Genomic DNA, 27,090 nt, shown 5'->3' on the forward strand with positions numbered 1-27,090 from the left:
GGCTGATACATTACATTGTATCTTATAATGACTCATAGATAGGTCATGCAGTCACCTACCTCTGCATTTCTTATTGTCTACCATTTTTCAGAAGGTAATCTTAGCATTCCCGCTGAGAAAAAAATGATTACTCTTATTAATGAAAGTAGATCAGAGGGAATGATTTGCACGGAATCAAATGGGACTACTGATGCCACTGCAGAGAGCAGTCAAAGCCGACTAGTAATGTTATCATACTGAGCACTGAACACAGCACGGAAGCACATATATTAGATCGTACATAATGAGAAAAGCTTAGTAGTCTGTAAAGTACAGGGGGCGGATGAGGGGGAGGGGAGTTTTGCATTACGCGTAGGAGTGGCAAGTCTAGTCCGTTCCTTGGCGCACAATGAACTGTAGGCTACAGCTGGCTGTTACGTCTAGTCTATGAGACCAGGCGGGGCTACAGGAGGAACAAAACAAGTGGCAGTTTACTGTAGTGGTCTTACCTACTGTTTTAAAACCGCCACCTGATCTGCTATGGCAGCGATCATGGGACTCTCAAATCCAGTTCGGAAAGAAGGTAAGCACAACGCAAACAGAGGATGCCTTGCCCCACTCATGGATAACCACCGAGCCAAAATAACCAGACGTGTTCATTCCAAACTACTATAGCGATAGTAAATGCAACTTATTATTTGTATCAATTCCGTTTTCTGTCAATTTACAGGAATAAGATGTGTTGATATGTGGACACGCACTGGCGACGCGCTCGGTGGTCGTGTTTGATGTAACCTACCTTTAACAGGTACTGGTCAGAGCTCGTGCAGACGTGTCGAACCAAGCACTGTTGTAGAACCGAGGTGAGGTATTTTATTAACTACATAATTATTAAATGCTTAATACAGTAGTAACCCTGCCAACGCTGTATATATGTCCGTAGTAGCCTATATGACTGAATAGACAAGGCTATTAGGCAACCAAACTGGGTTCATGTATGCTCGGGTCTGTTAGGGGTTGCAAACTTTATTTGCTTCAGTTTTGCGTAGCCTTTATGACGCCGAGTTGTTAAGCTATGTGTCTATTAAACTAGATAAATTCAACATGCGGACAAATTCGTTTATTGAGGTTTCCATTTTTTGTGGTTTTAATTCAAATCAGCGGGTAATGTGAGCTAACCTAACCATGTCAATCAGTTAGGCTCTTAAAATGAATACATTTGAACAGTAACTAGTAGGCAACTAGAAGCATAAAACATTTTAACAAATTATTGCGAAAGAAATCCACTTAAATTTGGGTATAAAATTTGACTAATTACAGATGCAATGTTGACGCCAATGAACAATTTAAAACATTGTAATACATTGTTCATTTATAGTGTATTTATTTTCTTATCCTCATTCATCCATCCCCAATTTGTCTACGCTCTTTCTTTCACTCTCTTCCCCGCTCTCTCTCTCGTCTCCGGTCTCCCCTCCCGTTTTTATTCTCTCGGCGGCTTTTGGTGTGTTGCGTTATCGCCCTGTTTTCATGTTGTCTTTCTGCAAGTGAGTGAAAACGTGCCCATATGTTCCTCTTATGCTCCAACGCGTTTCACGCTCGACTAGAATTTTGACAGCTTGTCCAATTCTTTAGCCTACCCAGTACCCACTTGTAAGCTACAATTTTAAACAGCCCCACTCTTCCCAACTGCACAGCATGAAGTATTCGTGCATTATTTCTTACCCCATTATTAACGCGCCTTGCTGCTGTTCGTCATCAACGATTCACATTCTGAATAAATAATCATTCCAGAACTAACAGTCAACTGCGACTATGCCCTGGGCGCTGTGTGTTCAATGTTCTGGCCAATGCAGAAATAGCCTCTGTTTTATTCTAGGGAGGTATACCTTTCCAATCAATTTGTTTTGTGTCTTTGTTTTACAGCATTGTGATTTGTATTCTATTGCTAATTTAATTAAATTACTTGGCATGCATGCCTACACCTAAGGGGTAATCAATTGAGGGGCTATGCGTTCTATGGAAAATAATGAAGGATGTGGAAAGTGGAACTGACCTTCTGTGGAGTTGGATTATTTTCAGAGTTTATTATCCCTTCACCATCCACTGAAGTAGCTAGCAAGTTTACTAGATAGCTACAGTAGTTGCCATGGTGACCAAACAAACAGACTTGCTAGTTTAGCTAACCCTAGCTTGCCATTATGAAAATCCAATTCAACAATGTCAATAATGTTTTCGTTTCATCCTTTGCTTTCAAAGCAGCTCAAACATAGAATATGTAAGAATGAACTATAGCCATTGAATTCTACCGTAGAAATGTACTGTGCGTTATAGGGAAATAATGCACGCTCTAGGATGCCCTTCAAGCCAATCAGAAACAAGTATTCAACAATGCCATGGTATAATTAAGCAATAAGGCATGAGGGTGTGTGGTATATGGCCAATATACCATGGCTAAGGGCTGTTCTTACGCATGACGCAATGCGGAGTTGCCATATACCACAAACCCTGAGGTGCCTTATTACTATTAGAAACTGGTTACCAACGTTATTAGAACAGTAAAAATACATTTTTTGTCATACCACTTTCAGCCAATCAGCATCCTGGAGCCAAACTATCCGGTTTATAATATTATGTTAACACCAGTTGGAGAATTTTTCATTTTTCAAACACCTAAACCAGCTTTTTCCTGCAATCTAGAGTCATAATCATTATGCTTAATTCTATTTTAAATACATTTTCCTGCATATTCTAAGCATATGTCTTAAACTGTATCTTCCTGACTGGGGGTTATTTTTTTAAAGAAACAAAATATGCTTCTCTGCGTCTCTGCTAAAATCTGGGTAAAAGATTGAAAAGAATGTGATCCGAGGGCCACGTGCCACTGTGTCCACTATGGGCATGACTCCTCTGACTATTACCATGTCAGGGGCATGAAGCATCTGACTCTAACCATGTCAGCCTGCCAGGTTTGGCTTTGGACATGGTTCAGTACACCAACAGCCGTAACCTCATAATATATTTTTCATATTTACTTTCCCATAAATGCTGTTAACTACAAATCTCGGCATACATTTTTTGTGATTCTAAACTTAACCTATACGGTTCACAGAGAGAACATTTGTTCCGTTCAAGGTTTAAACATTCTCTCTCTCCCACCTCCTTATCCCATCATCATTCAACCTATCGCTGGCTGGCATTCTATTTCCCTAACATAAATTAAAGGGTTTGCTTGTATCCCTCATCTGCCTGAACTTGTCAATGTGAGTTCATTGTGGTGGAAACGAGGCAGTGAGGGAGAAAGATGGGGAGAATATTAGGGGCTATAAGTGTTGGCAATGACAGTGATTTGATTAAGAATACAGAGGTGCTGCTCCAGCTTACTGCTCACGCTCAGCCACCACAGCCCATTATCAGCCGCACTCAGCAGAGTACCGTGCGTTGGCGGAGGAGAGGATCACGTATTGAGTTGTCCTTTTCACTTTCAAATTGCCCTCAAATGAATGTCAGAAGTGGTTTACGACACAATCGCTGTGAAGAGCAAATAAGTTTATACCATTTAATTCTGTCAATTTGTATTCTGTGTGCGGAGGAAGTGTAGACTAAAACAGGACAGAACCTAACCTGAGGCTTTGATTAAAGATACTAAACGCGGGAAGCGGCAGGACCTCCCACGGTACCGTGCTTATTTACCCAAGGGAACACCAGGATTGTTTATTGTAAAAGAAGCTCCCGTAGTGGGTTTGAAACAAGTGCCAATTCTAGAGCAGTAAATCACTCTCAGGTATCAACCATCTTCCTGAACAAAAAAAAACATCCCTTATTAGTATTCTCTGCAGTGCATTTGTAGCCGACCATTACATCCCATGCCCTGGGACAATAACAAGGGGGCGTGCGGTATATTTGAGGAGGCCAAAGATGTTGAGCAAAGCCCCTGGAGACCCGCTGCACGGAACCTGACTCCCTCTGCCCCTCAGTCCAAACTAAAGCCAATCTACCATGATGTGACTGTGACTAGGGTTGCAAAATTCTGGGAACTTTCAATAAATTCCCTAGTTTTCCAGAAATCCATGTTGGAGGATTTTGGATTTCCTGTTTATTCTTTCCTGATTCCGGGAATCCTCCGACCAAGATTTCGGGAAAACCAGGGAATTTATTGAAAGTTCCAGGACTTTTGTAACCCTAAATTTGTCAGTGTGTCACGCACTACTGTCAATGGCAGATGTATGGAGCGGGTTGAATCATGGTCTGTTGGCCTTTTATGGAGAAGCAAATGTATGTTGCAGTATGTATATTTGAAATATGTAACACCCAGGGGGGCTTTACTGTCAGTATTCATCAGTAATGATGTACAGCACCTGTCACGTTCTGACCATAGTTATTTTGTGTTTTCCTTGTTTTAGTTGGTCAGGACGTGAGCTGGGTGGGCATTCTATGTTTTGTGTGTCTAGATTGTTTTTCTGTGTTCGGCCTAGTATGGTTCTCAATCAGAGGCAGGTGTCGTTAGTTGTCTCTGATTGAGAATCATACTTAGGTAGCCTGGGTTTCACTGTGTTTTTGTGAGTGATTGTTTCCGTGTCTGTGTTTTACACCACACGGTACTGTTTTCGGTTTTGGTTATTCACGTTACGTTTATTGTTTTTGTATGGAGTGTTCAGTTTATGTGTTTAAATAAATACCATGGACACTTACCACGCTGCGCTTTGGTCCTCTCCTTCAAAGGAAGAAAATCATTACAGCACCAGTTAAAAGTTTGGACACACGTACTTATTCCAGGGTTTTTCTTTATTTTTCTTTTCTATATTGTAGAATAATAGCGAAGACATCAAAACTATGAAATAACACATATGGAATCATGTAGTAACCAAAAAGTCAGGAAAATTTAAAGAACTTTGAAAGTTTCTTGAAGTGCAGTTGCAAAAACCATCAAGCGCTATGATTAAACTGGCTCTCATGAGGACCGCCACAGAAAAGGAAGACCCCAAGTTACCTCTGCTGCAGAGGATAAGTTCATTAGAGTTAACTGCATCTCAGATTGCAGTCCAAATAAATGCTTCATAGAGTTCAAGTAACAGACACATCTCAACATCAACTGTGCCGAGGAGACTGCTTGAATCAGGCCTTCATGGTCGAATTGCTGCAAATAAACCACTACTACTAAAGGACAGCAATAGTAAGAAGAGACTTGCTTGTCCAAGAAACACGTGCAATGGACATTAGACCTGTGGAAATCTGTCCTTTGTTCTGATGAGTCCAAATTTGTGATTTTTGGTTCCAACTGCTGTCTCTTTGTGAGACACAGAATAGGTGAACGGATGAGCTCCGCATGTGTGGTTCCCACCGTGAAGCATGGAGGAGGAGGTGTGAGGGTGCTTTGCTGGTGACACAATCTGTGATTTATTTAGAATTCAAGTCACACTTAACCAGCATCGCTACTACAGCATTCTGCAGCGATACGCCATCCCATCTAGTTTGCGCTTAGCGGGACTATCATTTGTTTTTCAACAGGACAATGACTGAAAACACACCTCCAGACTGTATAAGGACTATTTGATCAAGCAAAGTAATGGAGTGCTGCATCAGATGACCTGGCCTCCACAATCACCTGACCTCAACCCAATTGAGATGGTTTGGAATGAGTTGGACCACAGAGTGAAGGAAAAGCAACTAACAAGTGCTCAGCATATGTGGGAACTCCTTCAAGACTGTTGGAAAAACATTCCTCATAAAGCTGGTTGAGAGAATGCCAAGAGTGTGAAAAGCTGTCATTAAGGCAAAGGTGGCTCCTTTAAGATTCTAAAATATATTTAGATTTCTTTAACACTTTTTTTGGTTACTACATGATTCCATGTGTTATTTCATAATTTTGATGTCTTCACTATTATTCTACAATGTAGAAAATAGTCAAAAATAAAGAAAAACCATTGAGTGAGTAGGTGTCCAAACTTTTGACTGGTACTGTATATGAGACAAAGGCTTAATGTGATACATGCTTAAATCATAGCCAGAAAGTCTCATTAAAGGCCCAGTGCAGTCAAAACTGTACTTTCCTGTGTTTTATATATATTTCCACACTAAGAGGTTGGAATAATACTGAAATTGTGAAAATAATGATCATGCACATTCAGCTTAACAGCTGTTTGAATAGACAGCCTGAAATGTCAGCCTGTTTTGGTGGGAGGGAGTTTTGGTGTGCCTGGTGGCATCACCAGGCAGTCAATAACAGCTGGTGCGCGATGTCTAATATTAAGGTAGTCTCGAGGTGTTGCTCGCCTGAGGTATAGTACCTCATGATAAGCTGTAGAGCACACTATCTACCAAGAGAGTTTTCATCTATATTTCGTAGCTTTTCGTAGCTGTCTATTTACCACCACAAACCGGCATTAGCACTCAATGAGCTGTAAGGCCAATAGCAAACAAGAAAATTCTCATCCAGAAGCGGCGCTCGTAGTGGCTGATGATTTAAATGCCGGCAAGCTTAAATCCATTTCACCTCATTTCTACCAACATGTCACATGTGCAAACATAGGGAAAAAAACTGTAGACCAGCTTTACTCCACACAGAGTACAAAGCTCTCCCTCGCCCTCCATTTGGAAAATCTGACCATAATTCTATCCTCCTGATTCCTGCTTACAAGCAAAACCTAAAGCAAGAAGTACCAGTGACTCGCTCAATACGGAAGTGATCAGATGACGCGGATGCTATTGTACAGGACTGTTTTGCTAGCACAGATTGGAATATGTTCATCCAATGGCATTGAGGAGTATACCGCCTCAGTCACCGGCTTCATCAATAAGTGCATCGACAACGTCGTCCCTACAGTGACCGCATGTACATATGTACATATCCCAATCAGCAGCTATGGTTTACAGGCAACATCCGCACCAAGCTAAAGGCTAAAGCTGACACTTTCAAGGAGTGGGACACTAATCCGAACGCTTAAAGAAATCCCGCTATGCCCTCAGGCGAACCATCAAACAGGCAAAGCATCAATACAGGACTAAGATTGACTCCTATGACACCGGCTCTGATGCTCGTACGATGTGGCAGGACTACAAGGGAAACCCAGCCTTGAACTGCCCAGTGAGGGGAGCCTACCAGACGGGCTAAATGCTTTTTATGCTCACTTCGAGGAAAGCAACACTGAAGCACCCATGAGAGCACCAGCTGTTCCGGGTGACTTTGTGATCAAGATCTCCGTAACTGATGTCACCAAGACCTTTAAACAGGTCAACATTCACAAGGCCACCGTGCCAGAGGGATTACCAGGATGTGTACTCAGAGCATGCACGGACCAACTGGCAAGTGTCTTCACTGACATTTTCAACCTCTCTCTGACTGAGTCAGTAATATCTACATGTTTCAAGTCGACCACCATAGTTGCTGTGCCCAAGAAAGCGAAGGTAATCTGCCTAAATGACTACCACCCCGTAGCACACACGTCTATAGCCATAAAGTGCTTTGAAAGGCTGGTCATGGCTCACATCAATACCATCATCCTGAAAACCGTAGACCGACTCCAAATCGCATACCGCCCCAATAGATCCACAGATGACCCAATCTCAATCACACTCCACACTGCCCTTTCCCACCTGGACAAAATGTTCACCTATGTGAGAATACTATTCATTGACTACAGCTCAGTGTTCAACACCATAGTGCCCACAAAGCTCATCACTAAGCTAAGGACCCTGGTACTAAACACATCCCTCTGCAACTGGATCCTGGACTTCCTGACGACCCACCCTCCAGGTGGTAAGAGTAGGCAACAACACATCTGCCACGCTGATCCTCAACACGGGGGCCCCTCAGGGGTGCGTGCTTAGTCCCCTCCTGTACTCCCTGTTCACCCACGACTGCGTGGCCAAGCATGACTCCAACACCGTCATCATATTTGCTGATGACACAACGGTGGTAGGCCTGATTACCGACAACGATGAGACAGCCTATAGGGAGGAGGTCAGAGACCTGGCAGTGTGGTGCCAGGACAACAACCTCTCCCTCAACGTGAGCAAAACAAAGGAGATGATTGTGGACTACAAGAAAAGGAGGGTCTAGCATGCCCCCATTCACATCGACAGGGCTGTAGTGGAGTGGGTCGAGAGTTTCAAATTCCTTGGTGTCCACATCACCAACAAACTATCATGGTCCAAACATACCAAAAAAGTTGTGAAGAGGGCACGACAACAACCTTTCACCCTCATGAGACTTAAAAACTTTGGCATGGGTCCCCAGATCTACAAAAAGTTTGACAGCTGCACCATCGAGAGCATCTGGTTGTATCACCGCCTTGTATGGCAACTGCTCGGCATCTGTCCGTAAGGAGCTACAGAAGGTAGTGCGTACAGCTCAGTACCTCACTGGGGCCAAACTTCCTGCCATCCAGGACGTATATACTAGGCGGTGTCAGAGGAAGGCCCAAAAAATGGTTAAAGACTCCAGTCACCCAAGTCATAGAGTGGCGCAGCGGTCTAAGGCGCTGCATCTCAGTGCAAGAGGTGTCACTGCAGTCCCTGGTTCAAATCCAGGCTGCATCACATCCGGCTATGATTGGGAGTCCCATAGGGCAGCACAATTGGCCGAGCGTCGTCCAGGTTTTGCTGGGGTAGGCCGTCATTGTAAACAAGAATTTGTTCTTAACTGTCTTGCCTGGTAAATATTTTTAAATATATACCTATGAAAAAAATAGGCTGTTCTTCTCTACCGCACGGCAGAGAGAACAGCAGACTGTTTGCTTTGACCCCCCTTTGTTTTTATGCTACTGCTACTCACGGTTTATTATCTATTCATGGTCACTTTACCCCTACTGTACAAATTACCTCGACTAACCTGTACCCCCCCCCGCACATTGACTCGGCACCGGTACCACCTGTATATAGCCGCGTTATTGTTATATATATTTTTTTACTTTAGTTTATTTAATAAATATTTTCTTAATTCTATTTTCTTAAAACTGTATTGTTGGTTAATAGCTTGTAAGTAAGCATTTCACGGTAGGGTCTACACCTGTTGTAGTCGGCGCATGTGACAAATCTAATTGGATTTGATTTAAAATTAGTTAAAGACGTCCTCCAGCTAACTTTAACTGTTGAAAAATCTCAAGTATAAAAACTGTAAAGTACACACACTAAGGGGTAAAAGAATTGTGTTTTTTAGACAAAACTGCAAACTTCAAGGAGTAGGGCATTCAAGGAGTTGGTCTAATGGGAATCTGTGATGTCATCGGCCTCCCCTCTTGCTTGAGGAATAATAGAGGAGCAATAGAGAACCAAATAGGGACATTTAAGATCATGTCTAGCCATGTAAATCATTATGCTCATATCTAATGATGCTACCTACAGAAGCTGTTTTAAAATAAAAATAGCCATTACAACTAATTCTCTGCCCTCCTAAGAGGAAGTTCTCTCAAGGGCAGAGTGTTTAAGTGTGGTACAAAGCCTTTAAAGATGGTGTGTAGACTACAGTGTGAAGTGGGAATGCAGTGAGTCTGCCTGGCTCTCGTTTCAGCCTCACCACTTCCTAATTATCTCCACTCCATTCTCTTTCTTTTCACATCTTATTTCTGGTAGTATTCTTTAATTCCCGTCTACCCATTCTCTCTCCCAACCGCTGTTCTCTTTGGCTATGTAATTTAATGGCTGAGGGGAGTGAGCTCAAGCATCCTCTCTCTGTCCTGGCAAGTCTGTCGGTCTCTCTGTCTGTCTGTGGCTCTCAGTTTGTGCTGGACAGGTCATTTCATCATTATAAAGCATTAGTCTTCAATGAGGCCATTATACCCTCATCATCCTGAGCCAAAATGGGAACCCAGATGAAATGAGAAAAGTGACTAGGGAAAGAGACTGAGGAGCAGGGGAGAGTGATAAATGGAGTGCGAAAATAATAAGAAAAAAGTAGAGAATCACTGGTGCTCATGACAAGATTCTCACATAGGCGACACAGAGAATGAGACTTCATCTTTTCCTCATACTGGTGACATGACATTTCATCCCAGAAGGCTGGCCTCCATCCCTTATCCCTGACAGAACTATTCTTTATTCTGGGTGGCATTAGTGCTGTAACATGCTGTGCCAGTGGAGCTGTGCTGAGGAAGCAGATGCTGCCTGGCTACTCTGAACTGAGGTCAGTCCTGTCTTTAGGATTAAGCCATGTTGGTTGACTGAGCCTCTGGGGAATCTACTGTGATCAGAATGCAAACTTGGAGAGAAGCCTGTAAAAACACACACACTGCTACTAGCAGTAGTGGTACTGGTGTCAACACTAGGCCTAGCACTCACCGATTCACTTCACACCTGGCTGCTCCAGCCTCTACAACCAGTCATCATCTTCCCTCTAGCCTCTCTTCTCTGACCTTTCCAACCACACCTGTCATTTCCTTTCAAACCATTAACCCCTTCTCTCAATCTCTCTTTCTGGCCCTATTAAACTATTCTTTACTGTCTCTCTCATTATCTCCCTTCCTGAAACCCTCTACTCGACTGATCTGCTCGCCAATCAACACTATCATCCTTGCCTTTTGCCCTGTCCAACACTACTCCTTACTCTCTTTCCTTCTCATTTTCACTCCTCATTTGTTTTTCTTCCTATATCTCTTTATCTACTTCGTTCTCTCTGTTTGTTTTCTTGTCCCCCTCCCTCATTCCCTTGCTCTCCCTCCCCTGCCAGTCCTTGGCTAATGTGTCTCTTGCTGTCCTCCCCCCACGTACCCCACAGAGACCTGCATCATTAATATGGCTTTCAGCTTTCACACATTTGCTGCTGACTAACAGGCAACTCCTCATCACACCCACACCTACTGCCAGTGTTCTACCACTGGACAGAGCATGGGGAATGGAGGCTGATCATTTTAAGCGTATAACTTCAAAGAGGTTTAATCGGGAGTGTGTGTGTGGCAGAGAATGTTTTCATCTCAACATCTAAACTCAGGGACTTAATGAATCTCGGCTGTCAAATAGGGGTCATAGGGGGAAATATGCTGAGAGTAGGTGGTGTTGGTAATGATGAATTATTTGTCAATTATAAATGCTGGCTGGTAGTTTATAGAACGGGGGCAGTCTGGCTCAAAAGAAAGATGACTTGAGCATTCACCTTCAATGTGACCATTACTTTGCCACTCTACTCTATAATTAAGATCTATTTATTTCAAGTGTTGGGTGTTTGTTCCAGAAGCTCTGTGCCCTGTAAAAATGTTTTAAGCTACGACACTGCTGAACTGAGAGAGAACAATTGAGAAAGGTGGGAATGAGAGGGCTACTTCCACTCTGTTGGAAAGTGATCACAGCAGTGATTGAATGAGTGTATGAGGCATGAGTTGATCAGAGGCTTGACTTCAGTGCAGGACAGGGGTTGAGGTGTTCATAGACTCAGTGCCGGACAGGGGTTGATGTGTTCATAGCCTTCAGTGCCGGACAGGGGTTGAGGTGTTCAGAGGCTTGACTTCAGTGCAGGACAGGGGTTGAGGTGTTCATAGCCTTCAGTGCAGGACAGGGGTTGAGGTGTTCATAGCCTTCAGTGCAGGACAGGGGTTGAGGTGTTCAGAGGCTTGACTTCAGTGCAGGACAGGGGTTGAGGTGTTCATAGCCTTCAGTGCAGGACAGGCTCATCATGGATGGATGGTGTTGGAGAAGAGCTCAACTCTTCCACTCAGGGCAGGACAGGATTTGACTGGGAAGTCAAAAAAACACAATACACTACACAGTTAGACAAAATAGCTAAGAATGAGATAGTCCATGCAATGAGTAAAATCATTGATGTTTAATAATGTGATTGTTTTTGTGTATGTGATTGACTCTACATACAGTAATGAGAGAAAATTGACAGGGCTACTCAGTGCTTGGAGAGAAAACATTCAATGTGCCAGTGGATGAGTGGGCACATGAGACGTGGCTTCAGTTCATGTCAGGAAAGAGTTGGCAATGTTAGTGGAGAGGTCATCACCTCTTAATCAGGGTACAGGAGGGGACTTAGCTGTAAATAGCATATACATTCCATTACAGCTGCGCCATCGTAGGTTTGGACAACAAGTTTCTACATGAATTCACAAAGTCAAACACAGACTGTGCATCTCGCCCATTTGACACAAAGTAGCCCAAGAAACATTCCTGAATAAAGCCCTTGTAAAAATTGTTCTCCCTGGGGCCTGGACCCTATAGGGTATGACAGTGATTACATCTGGTCTATGAGACCAGGCTGAGCTACAGGACTATTGTAAAAAGGTTTTATATGGGCTATGATAGGACCAGTTTTTCTAATCAGGTCACATGGTTTTTTTAAAAACTCATGAAGAAAACCCTGTCAAACTGCAGCAACCTTATACTTGTTCATATTAATTATACTTAGACTAGACACAGAAACAACAACTGATAGACAATAGAACTCACAGGGCTGATGTAACGGTTGTCGTTGGTGGAAGAAGGAGAGGACCAGGGTGCAGCGTGGTACGTGTTCATGATCTTTTAATTACACTAGCACAAACGAAACAGTCCTGTCTGGTACAGAGACAGAAAGCAACTACCCACAACTCAAGGGTGAAAAAGGCTGCCTAAGTATGGTTCTCAATCAGAGACAATGATTGACAGCTGCCTCTTATTGGGAACCATACCAGGCCATACACATGGAAATACAAACATAGAACAAAAGATAGAATGTCCACCCCAACTCACGCCCTGACCAACCTAAAATAGAGACATAAAAAAAGGAACTAAGGTCAGGACGTGACAGCTGACCTTTTCTTTATGCATGTTTGCAACTGTAGGCCTAATTTTTTGGTTAATTAAAAATTAACTCACAGTCTATGTCATCACTATTATGTTGATTGATTAATTCCAGTTAATCATTTTGGATTGAAAAGGTATAGGCAGCATAGCCAGCCCAAGTTTGAATATAAATCAAATTTGATCACATTCACATTTTCTTCTGACAAACAAATAGGCTATATATACATAACATTACCAATTTGTTAACCCTGACCAGATGGACAGGGCGCATAAGGCTGTATGCACCTGCTATTATTAGTAGCCTACAGTTGATCAGACTGAAAAAAAATCAAATTTTCATCCCATACAGCATGTAAAATCTCTAATGTTTAGGTGTAGCCTAGGCTGCTGAAACATTTATGTAATGAGTTTTTGCTTGTGCCTGTCCGGAGTGATTATGTGTATTCTTTGATAAATAGCCTAAATACCGGATCAGAGTATTTTCATTAAAAAAAGATATATATATATTTCACCTTTTTTTAACTAGGCAAATTAATTAAGAACAATTCATATTTACAATGACGGCCTACCGGGGAACAGTGGTTTAACTGCCTTGTTCAGGGGCAGATTTTTTTCTTGTCAGCTCGGGGATTTGATCCAGCAACCTTTCAATCCCTGGCCCAACACAATGACGGTCTACCCCGGCCAAATCTAACCCAGACAACGCTGGGACAATTGTGCGCCGCCATATGACCCCCTGAATCACGGCCGGTTGTGATACAGCCCAGTATCGAACCAGGGTCTGTAGTGACGCCTCTAGCACTGACATGCCTTAGACCACTGCACCACTCGGGAGCGATGTTAGTACTTGCTACTAAAGTTAGCAAGGCAAATTGAAATAAATTGCACTAACTCCACACAAAAATAAAGTTCTAAAACCAAGAAAACAACATATTATCTACCTCCTCTATCTCCTGTAGTTTGAAAAAACGAATTTGAATGGAATAATATCCTAAAAATGCTCAACTATTACTCTTCACTGTCAATCTCTATCCAATATGTCACCAACTCACCAAGATTCTCAACACATAGAACCCCCATAATGCTCTGTGGCACAACCCCGATACAACACACTAGGTTCGTTCTCTGATCCTAATCCTATGATTTGATGGACAACATGTCTGTTCATATTGCAAAAGTGTTGATTGGTTGGAGGATGTCCTCCGGAAGTGGTCATAATTACCATGTAGGTCTATGGAAGGGGGGTGAGGCCTTTGAGCCTCCTAGGTTTTGTATTGAAGTCAATGTTGCCAGAGGAAGATGGGGAATAGCTGTCCTCTGGCTACAACATAGTAATAGCCTAAAGTGTGTTGTTGAGACAACTGTAGCCCTTCATTGCAAAATAGTGTGTTTTAATCAGGTATTTGGTGACGTGAATATATTTAGAATAGTTTTGTCTAAAAGGATACCTTTTTTAATGTTTCATTATTTAAAATTTTTCTGAAATTCACTTAGTAAGATGCTCCTCCCCTTCCTCCTCTGAGGAGCCTACAATGGTACACACATACGTACACACACGGACACGCATACTCACTCTTGTCATTAGTTTATCTTAAACGCTGCTTGTAGACCTTTATAACAACAGCAGTGCAACGAGCTGACATGAGGTCAGTGAGATTGTGAGAGTGTTGCTGAGGGAGAGAGAGTGTGGCTTTCTGCCCTGTCCCCTCCCCTGCCCCCCCACACTGACCACAGGAGACTGGAACTAGGAGTTTTGAACTCCTGTCAATACAAAGGAGCACATGGCCATGGAGCAGTATCCTTGGACTATCTGAGTAACCCTGAAGCTCACTCCCTCTCACATTACATCTGTTATACTCCCTCAAATCTACATAACGACAAATGAGGAAGCTGAGTTGTTTTGTTTTGCTGGTGGCAGACATTGCAAGTCGCAGTGCAACTAACTGAGATAAGTCTTAGGTTGCTGATCATGCAATCTACATCTCCAGTAGGCTACAACCCATCTGAAGTTCAGTCGTTGTGTGCGTGTGTGCGTGCCAGTGTTTGTGCCCCAGTGTGCATGTAGGAAGATGGGAATTAAAACTGTGAAGTGGTTCTGAGCATAATGAATTACTGGCGTGTTCTCTATTTGGCTTGAGGGTGTCTGCTGTTGCCGATCAATGGCAGAAAGGAACCATGTCTCTGAACCTTGCCTGTCCAGGCTGACAGAGGTGAACAGCAATAATGAGTTGATATGGAGAGCTGTTCATAAAAGCTTGCGTTGGCTCTTTTATATTTTATGATGGATTTCTGGTGTTACTAAAAAAACACCACACCTCATTTCAGTTTGACGTGAAATGTCACAGGTTTGTTGCTAGTCCGCTACACAGTGGACTTTGAATAATCTTTCATGTAAATATGCTTTTATGTTTTCCAGCTAGAAAGCGTACTGTTTGGGGCCAGAAACAGCGACTGTGGCCCATCGCTTCGAGGCCATGAATTGCTTCAAAGGGCGTTTTGGACAGGATGTGGAGAAACAGGACCAAAAGCTGTCAAAACCAAGATGGGATAATACCAAAAACAAGGTGACGGAAGTTTTGATGGAACTGATCAATTTAGCAATAACTTACTTTGTTAAATCACACAGTCATTAACCCTCTTCTTTCTTTCTTTCTTTCTTCCTTCCTTTCTCTCACACGAACAACACACAGGTGCCCACCGACCGGACCATGGTGGTGGGTGGCAGGCAAGGTGGGGGCTGTAAAGGTTCCAACCGTTCAGGAGTTACCCTGAGAAAACAGCGCCAGCGCTACGTGGAGAAGGACGGCAAGTGCAACGTGCATCACGGCAACGTGCGCGAGAAATACCGCTACATGACAGACATCTTCACTACCCTGGTGGACCTGAAGTGGCGCTTTAACCTGCTGGTGTTCACCCTGGTCTACACAACCACCTGGGTGTTCTTCGGTCTCATCTGGTGGCTCATCGCCTACATCCGCGGAGACCTGGACCACACCGACGATGGAGACTGGATCCCCTGCGTCAACAACCTCAACGGCTTCGTCTCCGCCTTTCTCTTCTCCATCGAAACGGAGACCACCATCGGCTACGGCTACCGGGTCATCACTGATAAATGCCCAGAGGGGATTCTCCTGCTTTTAGTCCAGGCCATCCTGGGCTCCATCGTCAATGCCTTCATGGTGGGATGCATGTTCGTCAAGATCTCCCAGCCCAAGCAGCGAGCCGAGACGCTCATGTTCTCCCACAAGGCAGTGATCTCTGTGAGGGACAGCAAGCTGTGTCTGATGTTCAGGGTAGGAGACCTGAGGAACTCACACATTGTGGAGGCCTCCATCCGGGCCAAGCTGATCCACTCCAAGCAGACCAAGGAAGGGGAGTTTATCCCTCTCAATCAGACGGATATCAATGTGGGCTTCGATACGGGGGACGACAGGCTCTTCCTGGTGTCGCCGCTCATCATCTGTCACGAGTTCAACGAGGGCAGTCCCTTCTGGGAAATCTCACAGGAACAGCTGGAGAGAGAGGAGTTTGAGGTAGTGGTCATCCTGGAGGGCATGGTGGAAGCCACAGGTGGGTTCTTCTAATTTAAGGTCAGATTTGCATTTCCTGCCTAATGATGAAGATTCATTCTGGTGGAGGGTAAGCTGATCCTAGATCTGTTGCCCGACAAACTTCTACCTGGAGAGATTTTTATTGTAATCATAATGATGTAGAAAATGATTATTAAAATAACATTAATAACACTATAATTACAGGTACTTTAACATATAATATGAGAATCTAATGCAGGTTTGTGTGACCCTGTTTATAAGCATTCATTCACTTGGTGGGATGAAGAGGATGCAGTTGTCAGGAATCACTTGAGACTTGCAGGGTATCACCAATTAACGTTGGCTGTGAATGCACTTGACCATTATTGCCATTACACTGTCCTAAATGGCCACAGCATTGTCCTGTATGCTAATATCCTCTATTAGGGTCTTCTGGCAGCTGTGAGAAGCAGGAGGGACTCCAGGGAAGCCCGTCTGTGTGTTTGTGAGAGAATCCCAGACCTGTCAATAGTACAGCCTCTGGGAAATTAAACGAGTAGAAGACGTTGAGGGAATTCAGGTTGGAATGGTGATTGAATTGGGTCATTCTACCAATTTGGTGCCCTTTGTGAAGTGTAACTTGGTCAAAAGAAATGTTTGATTTAACCTAATTCTGTCATAAAGAACACATTTTCAATTGAATAAAAACTTGTTTTCCCATCTCAAGGGGATAAAGAAATATATATATACACTATAGTAAGTGCCTATTAAGTGCAAAATAAAGTAACAGAGTTGAACGTAACAGGGTTGTGTCATGGATCCCTCTGGAACTTTCATTGCACACACCTGGTCCCTATTCCCACTGATTGTATTTGTATATATGTGCCCTTTGTTCACCATGGTGGGGTTGATTATTGTTACCATGTCCGTTGTTGCGTGTGAGTATCTGTGCTGTGTGTTTTGGGCTTTCGTGCCCTTGTGGATTGCACAGATGATTACAGGTCTCGTCCCGTGTGTTAAATCATTGTTTGAGTGTGCTATTTATTCGAGGTACTCCTCACTCTTTTGTTTTGGGATTCTACCCTGTGTTTTGTGACGTGTTTATTTGGTCTCCCCCCGTGCCTTTACACGGCACACCGTAATTTGGGTAAAATAAAAAACCCTATTACACATTCCTGCGTCTGTCTCCTGAATCTCTTTATACCAACGTGACAGGTTGACGATTTCTTCTTAAATCAGCCATAAATCCCCCTGTGACAGGGGGAATGAAGCTTGTTGTGTGCAACAGGGAGTGGCAATTGAATGCAAGCTATACAAAAAAATGGTTTTGTGAAAACATTTCTAGCCTGCCTATCTATGGGTAACAGGGTTGACGTGTTATGATCGACCCTTTTAGTTTTCCACCACAAAACACCAGAAAGTGGCTAAGAAGATTAGAACTAGCTCACCTGCTTTTACTCTAGGATTTGACTATTAGATGTTCAATGTTTCTGTTTAAAAGGGAATAGTTTCACCATATTAAAATGAGAGTTCAGTTCACGTAACAGGGTTGACCTTAAAATGCAGGACAGACGTAAATGAATCACTAATCATATGAAATAAATAATAATCTTCAGAAATGACTAGGGCTTTATAATGACGATGAAACTTGGAGACATTTTGGGGATAAGTGGGTTAAAATCTTCCTAGAAGTGACAGGGTTGACAGATTTTGGATTTTGGCACATTAGCAAGCCTTTACTCATTTTAAAATATGGATTAATTGAATTATCCATATGGTCTATATTAAAGGGCACTTCATTTAATATAACATGCTTTTAAAATTCAATATTGATGCACAATTTCTACTTAAAATATCAACGGGACGCAAAAGGCACTCTTCATGGAATGACCCAATTCCCTTTTCCCATCCCACCCACTGTCAATGATTCTCGGTCCAGGAGTGGGCGGTGGCAGTGAACTGAACTACTGCTCAAAGACATACTGCTTTTTATACTGTTCAACATACCTTGTGTCAATTGAAGCTTATCCTCAATACTGACAAAGCTAAACTAATGGTGTTTTCTAATGCAAGAAATAGACCTCTGAACCTTTCACCTATTACTACCTGTCAGGTCAAGGAGATTGAGGTTGTAACCTCATATAAATATCTTGGAATTTTAATTGATGACGGCCTCTCTTTTAAATTGCATATTCAACCACTTACAAAAAAATTGAAGCTGAAATTGGGATTATATTTTAGGAATAAGGCCAGTTTTTCTTTTGAAGCCAGAAGGAGGCTAGTATCAGCTACATTTATGCCTTTACTAGACTATGGGGATATTTTATATATGAATGCTTCTGCTCAGTGTTTGAGATCAATTGACACTCTTTACCATGGCACTTTGAGATTTATTTTAAACTGCAAAACCCTTACACATCACTGCACTTTGTATACCAGGGTTGGCTGGCCTTCTCTAGTCACTCGTAGGCTCAGTCACTGGTATACTTTTATTTACAAAGCCATTTTGGGTTTACTACCTTTTTATTTGTGGATTTTTATTGTTCAGAAATGTGGTGGGTACTCTCTTCGTTCGCTGGACTTTATCCTGTTAACTGTTCCAAATGTCTGAACTGAATTTGGTAAAAGGGCTTTTATGTACTCTGCGCCACCGTCTTGGAACGCCTTACAAAATACTTTTAGACTGGAAGAACTTGTCCCGATTGGTGTTTTTAAATCACTGATGAAGGATTTTGAGGCTGATTCCCTGACTTGTCAATGTTTTTAATTTGCTGTTTTATACTCTTGTGAATTCAATGGTTTTTACTAGATTACTTGTAGTTTTTCATGTTGTCTGTCTGTCATTTTTTTGTAATGATTTAGTGCTGCCTATCTTGGCCAGGGCGCTCTTGAAAAGGAGATTTTAATCTCAATGAGCCCTTCCTGGTTAAATAAAGGTTAAATAACTAAAATAATACTGCAGGCAATTTAGTTTCGATTTTGTTTATGAGGACGCAGACCGTGTGGGTGTTATTGCATCAGATTTGGTTTTGATATTCTACTCAATATATAGACTTATGAGAATGTTTGATCCATCGCACAGAAGGGCTGTTGTTTCCTCAGTATCCCATGTCAATATTGACGGTTTAGTCAAAGGACAAGCTAAAAGCTGATGCTTTATTGAATTTTTTTAATCTATCGACAACAGTTTGTTGTTTTGCTCTTTTCCCTCGGGGATCAAACCCAATCAGGCCTTGAAGTGGGATTTGCCTGAAGTAGGAAAGAGTTTACTGGTTTGCTGTTAATCTTGTAACTACCCATCCCGGATCCGGGAGCGTAATCATCAACTGACACTAAATAGCATAACGCAACAGACATAAATATTACTAGAAAATACTCATATTCATGAAATCACAAGTGAAATATATTGAAACACAGCTTAGCCTTGTCACGCCTTGGTCTTAGTATTTTGTGTTTTCTTTAATTATTTGTTCAGGCCAGGGTGTGACATGGGTTTGTGTGTTGTGTTTCGTATTGGGGTTTGTAGTATTTGGGATCGCGGCTGATTAGGGGTGTTGTATAGGCTTGGCTGCCTGAGGCGGTTCTCAATCAGCAGTCAGGTGCTTCTCGTTGCCTCTGATTGGGAACCGTATTTAGGTAGCCTGAGTTCGCTTTGTCTTTCGTGGGTGATTGTTCCTGTCTCTGTGTAGTTTCACCAGATAGGCTGTAATAAGTTTCACGTTCCGTTTGTTGTTTTTGTATTTATTAGTTATTTCATGTATCGTCACCATTTCCTCATTAAAGATCATGATTAACCACCACGCTGCATTTCGGTCCGACTCTCTTTCGACAAACGAAGAACGCCGTTACAAGCCTTTTGTTAATCACCCTGTCATCTCAGATTTTGAAAATATGCTTTACAACCAAAGCAAGACAAGCATTTGTGTAAGTTTATTGATAGCCTAGCATAGCATTATGCCTAGCTAGCAGCAGGCAACCTGGTCACGAAAATCAAATTAAATCGTTTACCTTTGATGAGTCTCGGATGTTTTCACTCACAAGATTCCCAGTTAGATAGCAAATGTTCCTTTTTTTCCAAAAATATTATTTTTGTAGCCGAAATAACTCTGTTAGTTCTTCACGTTTGGCTGAGAATTAGACCGGAAATTGCGGTCACGACAACGCCGAAAAATATTCCAAATTAGCTCCATAATATCGACAAGAAACATGGCAAACGTTGTTTATAATCAATCCTCAAGGTGTTTTTCAAATATCTATTTGATAATATATCAACTGGGACAGATGGCTTCTTAGTAGGAAAGAGAGAAACAATGGCCGCATGTGTCCCTTACGCACAAAACACTCTGAGAGACTCCAGCTGACCACTGACGCAATGTTGACGTTCAGGCTCATTTTGCAAAATAAAAGCCTGAAACTATGTATTGTGACACTAGACACAGTAGGGAAGCCATAGAAAAGGGAATCTGGTTGATATCTCATTCACTGCTCAATAGGGACGCATAGGAACGCAGAGGTTTCTAAATAAGAGTCACTTCCTGATTGGATTTTTCTCAGGCTTTCGCCTGCAATATCAATTCTGTTATACTCACAGATAATATTTTTACAGTTTTGGAAACTTTAGAGTGTTTTCTATCCTAAGCTGTTAATTATATGCATATTCTAGCATCTTGTCCTGACAAAATAGCCCGTTTACTTTGGGAATGTTATTTTTCCAAAAATGAAAATAGTGCCCCCTAGATTCAAGAGCTTTTAATCTCTCAGGTGCTTAAAGAATGGGAGCAGGGAGTCAGGAAACAAGTGCAGTTGGTGAGTTTAATAAGGAAGAACATGACGATATACAAAACAAGAGTAGCGTACTGGGCATGAAAACCAAGACTGCCTGAAGACTGAGCGCTAAATAAAAGGGAAGTAATCAAAGTACTGAAGTCCAGGTGTACATAACGATGGGGAGCAGGTGTGCGTAATGATGGTTGTCAGGTGTGCATAATGTGGGTTGCCAGGACCGGTGGTTAGTAGACTGGCGACGTCGAACGCCGGGCCGGCAGAAGGGTTGACAGCTGCTTTTATCTCTTATTCACACGATGCTCAAAGGCTTTGTTTCGTTTTTCTAAATGCTTCATGAAAATACGTAGGCTAATTGGTATGTTAATTGTATATTAATATCATCATCAGGCACAGTATGTAGGTATCCCACTGTATACATGATACCATTGAATTACCAGTATTTTTTTTATTCATTTAGTGTGCTGTTTACATTCAAAGAATTACAGCTATATCATTATAATTTAATACATTTGCTGCAGGTGAAATGCAAATTAAGATATACAGTGGGGCAAAAAAGTATTTAGTCAGCCACCAATTGTGCCAGTTCTCCCACTTAAAAAGATGAGAGAGGCCTGTAATTTTCATCATAGGTACACTTCAACTATGACAGACAAAAAGAGAAAGAAAATCCAGAAAATCACATTGTAGGATTTTTTATGAATTTATTTGCAAATTATGGTGGAAAATAAGTATTTGGTCAATAACAAAAGTTTATCTCAATTCTTTGTTATATACCCTTTGTTGGCAATGACAGAGGTCAAATGTTTTCTGTAAGTCTTCACAAGGTTTCCACACACTGTTGCTGGTATTTTGGTCCATTCCTCCATGCAGATCTCCTCTAGAGCAGTGATGTTTTGGGGCTGTTGCTGGGCAACACGGACTTTCAACTCCCTCCAAAGATTTTCTATGGGGTTGAGATCTGGAGACTGGCTAGGCCACTCCAGGACCTTGAAATGCTTCTTACGAAGCCACTCCTTTGTTGCCCGGGCGGTGTGTTTGGGATCATTGTCATGCTGAAAGACCCAGCCACGTTTCATCTTCAATGCCCTTGCTGATGGAAGGAGGTTTTCACTCAAAATCTCACGATACATGGCCCGATTCATTCTTTCCTTTACACGGATCAGTCGTCCTTGTCCCTTTGCAGAAAAACAGCCCCAAAGCATGTTTCCACCCCCATGCTTCACAGTAGGTATGGTGTTCTTTGGATGCAACTGAGCATTCCTTGTCCTCCAAACATGATGAGTTGAGTTTTTACCAAAATGTTATATTTTGGTTTCATCTGACCATATGACATTCTCCCAATCTTCTTCTGGATCATCCAAATGCTCTCTAGCAAACTTCAGATGGGCCTGCACATGTACTGGCTTAAGCAGGGGGACACGTCTGGCACTGCAGGATTTGAGTCCCTGGCGGCGTAGTGTGTTACTGATGGTAGGCTTTGTTACTTTGGTCCCAGCTCTCTGCAGGTCATTCACTAGGTCCCCCCGTGTGGTTCTGGGATTTTTGCTCACCGTTCTTGTGATCATTTTGACCCCACGTGGTGAGATCTTGCGTGGAGCCCCAGATCGAGGGAGATTATCAGTGGTCTTGTATGTCTTCCATTTCCTAATAATTGCTCCCACAGTTGATTTCTTCAAACCAAGCTGCTTACCTATTGCAGATTCAGTCTTCCCAGCCTGGTGCAGGTCTAAAATTTTGTTTCTGGTGTCCTTTGACAGCTCTTTGGTCTTGGCCATAGTGGAGTTTGGAGTGTGACTGTTTGAGGTTGTGGACAGGTGTCTTTTATACTGATAACAAGTTCAAACAGGTGCCATTAATACAGGTAACGAGTGGAGGACAGAGGAGCATCTTAAAGAAGAAGTTACAGGTCTGTGAGAGCCAGAAATTTTGCTTGTTTGTAGGTGACCAAATACTTATTTTCCACCATAATTTGCAAATAAATTCATAAAAAATCCTACAATGTGATTTTCTGGATTTTTTTTCCTCATTTTGTCTGTCATAGTTGAAGTTTACCTATGATGAAAATTACAGGCCTCTCTCATCTTTTTAAGTGGGAGAACTTGCACAATTGGTGGCTGACTTCCGGCGCCGACAGAGATGGCCGCCTCGCTGTGTTATTTCTTACATTAGTACCCCAGGTCATCTTAGGTTTCATTACATACAGTCGAGAAGAACTACTGAATATAAGATCAGCGTCAACTCACCATCAGTACGACCAAGAATATGTTTTTCGCGACGCGGATCCTGTGTTCTGCCTTACAAACAGTACAACGGAGCGGATCCTATGCAGCGACCCAAAAAAACGACTCCGAAAGAGAGGGAAACGAGGCGGTCTTCTGGTCAGACTCCGGAGACGGGCACACCGTGCACCACTCCCTAGCATTCTTCTTGCCAATGTCCAGTCTCTTGACAACAAGGTTGATGAAATCCGAGCAAGGGTAGCATTCCATAGGGACATCAGAGACTGTAATGTTCTTTGCTTCACGGAAACGTGGCTCACCGGAGAGACGCTATCCGAAGTGGTGCAGCCAACGGGTTTCTCCACGTATCGCGCCGACAGAAACAAACATCTTTCTGGTAAGAAGAGGGGTGGGGGCGTATGCCTTATGGCCAACGTGACATGGTGTGATGAAAGAAACATACAGGAACTCAAATCCTTCTGTTCACCTGATTTAGAATTCCTCACAATCAAATGTAGACCGCATTATCTGCCAAGAGAATTCTCTTCGATTATAATCACAGCCGTATATATCCCCCCCCAAGCAGACACATTGATGGCTCTGAACTAACTTTATTTAACTCTCTGCAAACTGGAAACAATTTATCCGGAGGCTGCATTCATTGTAGCTGGGGATTTTAACAAGGCTAATTTGAAAACAAGACTCCCTAAATTTTATCAGCATATCGATTGCACAACCAGGGGTGGAAAGACCTTGGATCATTGTTACTCTAACTTCCGCGACGCATATAAGGCCCTGCCCCGCCCCCCTTTCGGAAAAGCTGACCACGACTCCATTTTGTTGATCCCTGCCTACAGACAGAAACTAAAACAAGAGGCTCCCACGCTGAGGTCTGTCCAACGCTGGTCCGACCAAGCTGACTCCACACTCCAAGACTGCTTCCATCACGTGGACTGGGAGATGTTTCGTATTGCGTCAGATAACAACATTGACGAATACGCTGATTCGGTGTGCGAGTTCATTAGAACGTGCGTTGAAGATGTCGTTCCCATAGCAACGATTAAAACATTCCCTAACCAGAAACCGTGGATTGATGGCAGCATTCGTGTGAAACTGAAAGCGCGAACCACTGCTTTTAATCAGGGCAAGGTGTCTGGTAACATGACCGAATACAAACAGTGCAGCTATTCCCTCCGCAAGGCTATCAAACAAGCTAAGCGCCAGTATAGAGACAAAGTAGAATCTCAATTCAACGGCTCAGACACAAGAGGCATGTGGCAGGGTCTACAGTCAATCACGGACTACAGGAAGAAATCCAGCCCAGTCACGGACCAGGATGTCTTGCTCCCAGGCAGACTAAATAACTTTTTTGCCCGCTTTGAGGACAATACTGTGCCACTGACACGGCCTGCAACGAAAACATGCGGTCTCTCCTTCACTGCAGCCGAGGTGAGTAAGACATTTAAACGTGTTAACCCTCGCAAGGCTGCAGGCCCAGACGGCATCCCCAGCCGCGCCCTCAGAGCATGCGCAGACCAGCTGGCCGGTGTGTTTACGGACATATTCAATCAATCCCTATACCAGTCTGCTGTTCCCACATGCTTCAAGAGGGCCACCATTGTTCCTGTTCCCAAGAAAGCTAAGGTAACTGAGCTAAACGACTACCGCCCCGTAGCACTCACATCCGTCATCATGAAGTGCTTTGAGAGACTAGTCAAGGACCATATCACCTCCACCCTACCTGACACCCTAGACCCACTCCAATTTGCTTACCGCCCAAATAGGTCCACAGACGATGCAATCTCAACCACACTGCACACTGCCCTAACCCATCTGGACAAGAGGAATACCTATGTGAGAATGCTGTTCATCGACTACAGCTCGGCATTCAACACCATAGTACCCTCCAAGCTCGTCATCAAGCTCGAGACCCTGGGTCTCGACCCCGCCCTGTGCAACTGGGTACTGGACTTCCTGACGGGCCGCCCCCAGGTGGTGAGGGTAGGCAACAACATCTCCACCCCTCTGATCCTCAACACTGGGGCCCCACAAGGGTGCGTTCTGAGCCCTCTCCTGTACTCCCTGTTTACCCACGACTGCGTGGCCACGCACGCCTCCAACTCAATCATCAAGTTTGCGGACGACACAACAGTGGTAGGCTTGATTACCAACAACGACGAGACGGCCTACAGGGAGGAGGTGAGGGCCCTCGGAGTGTGGTGTCAGGAAAATAACCTCACACTCAACGTCAACAAAACTAAGGAGGTGATTGTGGACTTCAGGAAACAGCAGAGGGAACACCCCCCTATCCACATCGATGGAACAGTAGTGGAGAGGGTAGCAAGTTTTAAGTTCCTTGGCATACACATCACAGACAAACTGAATTGGTCCACTCACACAGACAGCATCGTGAAGAAGGCGCAGCAGCGCCTCTTCAACCTCAGGAGGCTGAAGAAATTCGGCTTGTCACCAAAAGCACTCACAAACTTCTACAGATGCACAATCGAGAGCATCCTGGCGGGGTGTATCACCGCCTGGTATGGCAACTGCACCGCCCTCAACCGTAAGGCTATCCAGAGGGTAGTGAGGTCTGCACAACGCATCACCGGGGGCAAACTACCTGCCCTCCAGGACACCTACACCACCCGATGCTACAGGAAGGCCATAAAGATCATCAAGGACATCAACCACCCGAGCCACTGCCTGTTCACCCCGCTGTCATCCAGAAGGCGAGGTCAGTACAGGTGCATCAAAGCTGGGACCGAGAGACTGAAAAACAGCTTCTATCTCAAGGCCATCAGACTGTTAAACAGCCACCACTAACATTGAGTGGCTGCTGCCAACACACTGTCAATGACACTGACTCAACTCTAGCCACTTTAATAATGGGAATTGATGGGAAATTATGTAAATATATCACTAGCCACTTTAAACAATGCTACCTTATATAATGTTACTTACCCTACATTATTAATCTCATATGCATATGTATATACTGTACTCTATATCATCGACTGCATCCTTATGTAATACATGTATCACTAGCCACTTTAACTATGCCACTTTGTTTACATACTCATCTCATATGTTATACTGTACTCGATATCATCTACTGTATCTTGCCTATGCTGCTTTGTACCATCACTCATTCATATATCCTTATGTACATATTCCTTATCCCCTTACACTGTGTATAAGACAGTAGTTTTTTTGGAATTGTTAGTTAGATTACTTGTTCGTTATTACTGCATTGTCGGAACTAGAAGCACAAGCATTTCGCTACACTCGCATTAACATCTGCTAACCATGTGTATGTGACAAATAAAATTTGATTTGATTTGATTTGACCAAATACTTTTTTCCCCACTGTATATATTTACATTATGGCTGCTGAAAAAAAGAACTGTTGATACATCACAAGGTTGTGAATCATCCAACCCGGAACCCCTTACTTCTCTTAGTGTGTGTGTGTGTGTGTGTGTGTGTGTGTGTTTGTACATTGGTCTGTCTGCTTTGATATACCCCTGGTGCTGGCTGTGCATAGTCAGTTGGTTTGTTTCAGCATTCCTGTGGATAATATGTACTGTAATTGATGTGGCTCTTCAAGGTTGACTTGAGCATCGGATGAAAATGCTCTCAAGCTTTTTATAGGCAATCCACATATATATATATATTCAGAAAGGTGTGTGTGTGTGTTTGTGTGTGTGTATCTATCTATCTGTATGTGTTTCTGCATCTGTGTGTTTGATGTGTGTACATGTGTGTGATTGAAAGAGAAGATGCACATCTCTGTATTAGAACCACTCTTCAGCCTATTTCCAAAAATGTTTGTTCAATGAAAGGAGTACAGCTCATTTAAAGTA

The 27,090-nt window shown here is 43.0% G+C and overlaps 1 protein-coding gene across 1 annotated transcript in view; it reads left to right on the forward strand.

The window, feature by feature from the left end:
• Positions 1-327: 327 nt before the first annotated feature.
• The window catches only part of LOC109907412 (G protein-activated inward rectifier potassium channel 4), a 28,057-nt gene continuing 1,294 nt past the window's right edge, over positions 328-27,090 (forward strand). Inside the window, exons 1-4 of the mRNA XM_020505359.2 lie at positions 328-562; positions 710-842; positions 15,110-15,257; positions 15,384-16,263. Of these exons, the coding sequence (XP_020360948.1) occupies positions 15,168-15,257; positions 15,384-16,263 (970 nt within the window). The 5' untranslated portion in view covers positions 328-562; positions 710-842; positions 15,110-15,167. The remainder of the gene's footprint in view (positions 563-709; positions 843-15,109; positions 15,258-15,383; positions 16,264-27,090) is intronic.

This window comes from Oncorhynchus kisutch, linkage group LG2 (genome assembly GCF_002021735.2).
Source record: "Oncorhynchus kisutch isolate 150728-3 linkage group LG2, Okis_V2, whole genome shotgun sequence".
Taxonomy (NCBI): domain Eukaryota; kingdom Metazoa; phylum Chordata; class Actinopteri; order Salmoniformes; family Salmonidae; genus Oncorhynchus; species Oncorhynchus kisutch.